Raw genomic sequence first — 6,408 nt, forward strand, 5'->3', positions numbered from 1 at the left:
TATCTATCTATCTGTCTGTCTCTTTTGTACTATATTTCATCCTTTCCAATCCTCGAACTCACTATTCTGCGTCTATTCGTTTATTCTTTCTTTTGTGCTTCTTCCATTTCTTCTATTTCTACTACTATATACTATACTTCAAACCCTGCACGCTGTTTTCTTGCACGCCTAATTGCACGCTTCGATCGGATTTATATAACGAGTATATATATTGTATATACTCTTGATACGTATGTATACACACAAACACATCAACACACGCATACACACACAGATATATATATATATATATATATATATATATATATATATATCTATATACCATCTGCTAGTATTTTATTATCTCGTTATCGAAACGTTTTTAATGTATTCGACAGTTGAATAAGTATGTAGAAGGTATCTCGCATCGAGTTGTGACATCGAGATATCGAGCGTTAATTCGATTTAAATTTGTCTCTTCTTTTTCTTTTTTTTTTTCTTTTTTTGATCTCCTTTTTTATTTGTACTTTTTACGAGTCGTATTAATAGTATTAAATTAAATATTTCTAACTTTCTGTTTTCATTATTTATTAGAAAAAGCTCGATGTAGCAACGAGATGATAGAATTATCGTTCGTATTGAGTTTAATTATCTCGCACACGTATATGCATCATCCAACATTGACATATATATTATATATACATATAAATATATATATATATATATATGTATATATATGTATATATATATATATATATATATTTAATCAGGAAACACTTAATATGTTTTTGACTGAGTACTTATATCGTTGACACTTAATCCATTTCCACAAGCACACACGTACTTATATTCTGATATAGATCGAATCGTTTGTTGAAAATGATCGCCATTACGTTTCCCAGTAGGAGTCGTGCTACGTTTGTTTATTCGCTCGTATCATCGTCAATTTTATTATTACTCGTTATTGTGTTGTATGGTTATCATCACACGTCTTGAGCGGTCCTTTGATTAAAAACTTACGATATATTTACATATACATATATATGTGTATATATATATATATATATACATACACATATATATTTATATATATATATATATATATATATATATATATATATATATATTTATATCCTATTTATGTAGAAGTGAATTTTCGCAAGAGAAAAGTGCTCTTTTATATTTTTATGTAACTATCATCGTCATCACGATATCATCCTAATTATTAATCCATTAACGTCGTCAAATTGACGACAATCGTTGATCGGACAAAGTAGTAAAATGAACCAAAATCGATCGAACAAAGTTAACGTCAACGATCTCGATCGATCGATCGATCGTGGATCTATTTTATTGTTTGTTATTTAAAAAGAAAAAAAAAAAAAAAGACAAGAGAGAAAAGAAAAAAAGATCAGAGTAGAGATCGTTGACGTCACTTCATTCGAATCATTTACCTCTTCCCCATATTGATATTGATCTCCTCGACGAGCATTCAGATATTGGTAAGTAAAATCGGCTTAATAAAATAAGATAATTTTTTTTCCAGTGGGAGAATAACAGATGCCAATTAATGTTTATATGTCTAAAGGTATTATTTAAATATTAACGAATCTACGTAATTATTTACATGTACGTCAGAAGCACATTTTAATGCAATTAATTGAAACGTTCGTTTGTTATTACGCGCAATGTAAAATGCAATGAATTGTTTAAGAAGAAAGTAATTGCGTTAAAATGTGCTCTCGTTATTGCACATTGGAACGGGCAGGGTAGGATAGACTGGGGAATAGATGATAGAGGGAGGAAGGAGAAGAAGAAGAAGATTAAGGGAAAGAAACGAAAAGAAAAAAAAAAAAAATAGACGAAAAGAAAAGGAGGAGAAAAGAAGTGCAGGAAAAAAAAAAAAAAAAAAAAAAAAAAAAAAAAAGAAAGAGCGAGCACGAGTTCGATGCTCGCAGTTGATATCTCGAAGCGCAAGAATAATTGAACTTGGTCAAAAATTTATGAACGCATTCCTCGTTCTCTCGTATGGCTTATCTCAACGTGACTCGAGAACAGTTTCATCATAAAGACGCTTTGTACGACATTAACAGTTGCGCTCGGTCATAAATGTTCATTTTCCACGGATAACGTGATTCGCTCGTGATAAACGTGTTCGCCAAAATCCTCTTGCCCTTCCCACAACCTCCTCCCCCCCCCCCCCCCCCACCGCCACCATCCCTCCTCTCTCCCTTCTTCATCCATTCACGGTTTATACCTCCCGCTTTTCTATCTTTTACACTGTGCTAATATATATTTATGACCGAGTGAGAATTTTCTTTTTACTTTGATTTTTCTACTAACCGAGCAACGGACTCGTCTTTGGAAGGTCACGACGAAAAAGAGAAGCATATACTCACAAGCGGAAAGAGAAAGAAAGAGAGAGAGAGAGAGAGAGAGAGAGAGAGAGAGAGAGAGAGAGAGAGAGAGAGAGAGATAGAGAGAGAGAGGATAACGATATTTTCTTCTACTCTACACGCTATTTTTATCATTCTATCAAGTGAGCTAACAATAGTGAAATCAGCAGAAAATAGCCTGTTAATTTAGTCCGACAGGTAGAGGTACCAGCGAATCCAAATAAGAGGCTAGATTTTTTATCGGGTTTAATAAAAAAAGAAATTTATTTGATTTGCAACGAACCGAATAAGTTTATTCGGTTATTATCACATCTTCTATTTGATAGGTCATTCCTATTGGAATATTTTCTATTCATATTCGTATGTAATATAAATTTTATCCTTAATTATTTAATATATCCATATTCGACGTGATCCTTTACAATCTGGATTTTGATAATCTCTAAGCCTTTCAAGGTTATTAAACTATAATCTAATTTTATAGAATGCGAATCGTCACAAGAGTATCAACCGTTAACGAAGTCATTAAATTAATTAATATTATATATATATATATATATATATATATATATATATAAAAGGAAGAAAAGATAAAAGGAAAAAAGTAAAAGGAAATTTACTTAAAAAAATTTAGTACAAGTGTCGTTAAAATTTAGTCCTCACCACCTCTCTCTCTCTATCTCTCTCTTTCTCTCTCTCTTTCTCTCTCTCTCTCTTTTTCTCTCTGTTTGGATGAATAAAAATAGGCGAAGCTGATGATGAGAGAAAAGATTTTTCATGAGTGGCGAATATAAACGAGATACATATTTGCAGCATGTTTCCAACACTTCGTGGCCTTCCATTAGCTCTTACAGCGACGACGACACGATGATGACGACGACGACAACGACGACAACGACGACAACGACGACAACGACGACGACGATGACTACTACTACTGTTACTACTACTATGACGAATAGCCGACGAGACTTTGCGGTTAGAACTGACTTTGGTGCGTACCGTAGTAGAAGTAGCCCACCTCGGGCTGTAGACAGACAGCGAGCAGGAAAATAATGTCACGTTTCTCGTGGCTTACAGATGGAACAAAGTTGTTAGGGGTGGCTGCGACAAGAAAAGTATAAAGCAAAACCAGATATGTGTTACGCTATTTTAACCACTGAGTTACTCTCTGTTTCTTTCCTTCCTTTTCTTTTTCTCTTTTCTTTTTTTTTTTTTTTCTCTTTTTTTCCCCTTTTTTTCTTTCTCTTCTTCTTTTTTTTTTTTTTTCTTTGCTCACATTAACTCTTCCTCGAGAAGACACACTTCTCAACTTTGATACTAACAATTTTCTTCGTTTAATATGTTCCTTCCGTAAAACGAAAAATTATAATTTATGTTCTAATCGTTGTTGAATAAAAATTGATCGTGTAATATCAGATATTATTCGAAGGGCTCAAAATTGATCGTTAAAATCGCGAGATGTGTGAACCCTTGCGAGCCCTTTGCCGTTAGTCTTCTTCAAAAGTCAAAACCCCTAGGCTACCCCTAACGACGGATCGAAAAAAAAAAAAGAAAAAAGAACAAAAAAGATAAAAAAAAAAAAAAAAAAAAAAGAAAAAAAAGAGAGAGAGATAGAAAAGGAACGAGAGAACGAGGGAAAATTTGGCACGTACTCCGGTACGTTCCCGAAAGTAATATCCATCGGCATGATAAATATCGATGTCTAATGATAAGGGAGCGAGGAGGGAGAAAAAAAAAAGAAAAAAAAAAAAAAAAAAGAAAATAAAACCAAAAAAAAAAAAAAATTCAAAAAGAAAGAAAAACAAAAAATAAAAAATAAAAACAGAAAAAAAAAGAAAAGCAAAATTATATGTAATTATATAGGTAGCATGGAGAGAAACTACAACGACGACGATTACTACTACTACTACTACTACTACTACTACTACTACTAATATTTACTACTACTACTACTACTACTACTACTACTACTACTACTACTACAGAACGACATATATGATGACGTGATCGTCGCATGATTATCATCAGACGTGTAACGTTTATAGTTCCGCCCCGGATCTCGCCGTTTTATTTCGAAAACGGTCTGACGGAGGGGATGAGGACACAGCTAATGTGTACCGCGAGCCAGGGTGACCAGCCTTTCAACATCACGTGGTTGATGGACGGCAAACCGATTCAGGTCAGAGCAAGTGATGGCACATCGACCGCGTCTGTGGCTGTTCAGGCAACGAAGTCTCAGCCAAAAGCACAGGCGAAAGTTCAGCCCGTCGAAGCCATCGACGTTATCAACGTCGAGACGAACGCCGGCATACAGATAAGCGACTATACGCCGTTTTCCAGCATCCTCACGATAAATAGCGTCAACGCTAGGCACAGCGGGAACTACACTTGCCAGATCAGCAACGTCGCTGGCACGGCCGAACATACGACCGGTCTCTCTGTCGCTGGTTGGTGTCCATCCCAAAAAACCAAACAAAACAGATATTACGAAAAAAAAAAAAAAAAAAAAAAAAAAAAAAAAGAAAAAAAATAATAAAAAAAAAAAAAGCATTCGAATCCTATGATTAACGAGATTTTAACATTTAGCTGTATATATATACATACATACATACATACATATATACATATATATATTTACATATATATGTATGCGTATATATATATATATATATACATCTACGTGATATTTAATCGATATTTTTTAGTATATAAGAACGTATCCCGTGTACATAAACCATTTTATTTCGAAAAATGCGAACAGGGAGAATATATACATATTCTCTTTATATTTTACTCATTATCTTTTGTTATCACATGAGCTTACTGATCATCGAAATTCTTTTTCTTTTCTCTCTCTCTCTCTCTCTCTCTCTCTCTCTCTCTCTCTCTCTCTCTCTCTCTCTGTTCGCAGTTTCGAATATAGGAGTGTGTGTATAGGTAACGTCTTCTTCAAGGAAAGAAGGAGATGCATGGAATCCTGAGAAGGATCGAAGAACCTCGATTCATCGACACGTACGCGAGTCCTTTTCCCTTTTCCCTCTCTTCTATTCCTTACTCTTCCCTTTCCTTCTTTCTCACTCTACCGTTAATCTTCTTTCCTTTGGATGCGGCACACAACCTCTCACATCGAACTCGCTGATGACGTCCCACGAGAGATCGCAAGCCCTGCGACGTGCTTACTTTCCCCTTATCTCTTTCTCTTATTTCTTGCCTTCCTCTTCTTTCTCCTCCTCCATCATCTCCTCCACCATCTCCTCTTCTTCTTCTTCTTCTTTTTCTTCTTCTTTACTTCTTCGGCTCTTCTTCTTCTTCTTCTTTTTCGTTTTAACCGAGCTGCGATATCGCTGATTAGGAAAGTCTCAGATTTTTGGCACGAGCACGAACCTCTCGACAATCTCTGCCAATTTTTACTAAGACAGATGGACCACTTCTCTTTCTTTATTCTTTTTTTCTTTTTTTTTCTTTTTTTTTTCGTTTTTTCTTTTTTCTCTTTTTTTTTCCCCCCGTTTTCTCTTCAATCTCATTGAAGCCAGCTAGTTAGTTAAATGGATTTTTTCTTTCTTTTTCTTTTTTTTCTTTTTTTCTTTTCTTTTATTGTCCTTTTCTTCTTCATTTTCTTCTTCTTCTTTTTTTGCTTTTTCCTTTTTTTTTTCTTTTTTCTTTTTTTTTTTTTTTTTGTTATTAAGAAAACACAAAAACAAAATAAAATCTATGTAAATGAACGACTTTTATAGTCGTAATTCTTCTCTTTCTTTTCCCAAAAATGTTGTTCTACCAACATGTTAGGTTTCTTTTTTTCTTTTTTTCCTTTCTTTTTTTTTTCTTTTTTACGCTATTTAATAATCGTCTTCTTCGTTCAATTTTATTTTTATATTTCCCGCCTTTCTACGTGGCACGTTCCGTGAGTCGCATCGTTAGAGAGATTTGACTTGTAAATGGCCATGCGAATTATCGTTTTTCTCCTCTTTCTTTTTCTCTCTCTTTCTCTATCTATCTATCTGTCTATCTGTCTATCTCTTTTCTGTTTTAT

The 6,408-nt window shown here is 34.1% G+C and overlaps 1 protein-coding gene across 9 annotated transcripts in view; it reads left to right on the forward strand.

The window, feature by feature from the left end:
* LOC124949036 (Down syndrome cell adhesion molecule-like protein Dscam2) overlaps positions 1–6,408 on the forward strand; it is a 134,088-nt gene that overhangs the window by 95,289 nt on the left and 32,391 nt on the right. Inside the window, exon 11 of one of the 9 annotated variants that reach the window (XM_047493520.1) lies at positions 4,424–4,825. The exons of the other annotated variants lie outside the window; for them this stretch is intronic. Coding sequence (XP_047349476.1) covers positions 4,424–4,825 — 402 coding nt within the window. The remainder of the gene's footprint in view (positions 1–4,423; positions 4,826–6,408) is intronic. 9 annotated transcript variants of the gene reach the window in all.

Source organism: Vespa velutina, chromosome 5 (genome assembly GCF_912470025.1).
Source record: "Vespa velutina chromosome 5, iVesVel2.1, whole genome shotgun sequence".
In the NCBI taxonomy this organism is placed as follows: Eukaryota; Metazoa; Arthropoda; class Insecta; order Hymenoptera; family Vespidae; genus Vespa; species Vespa velutina.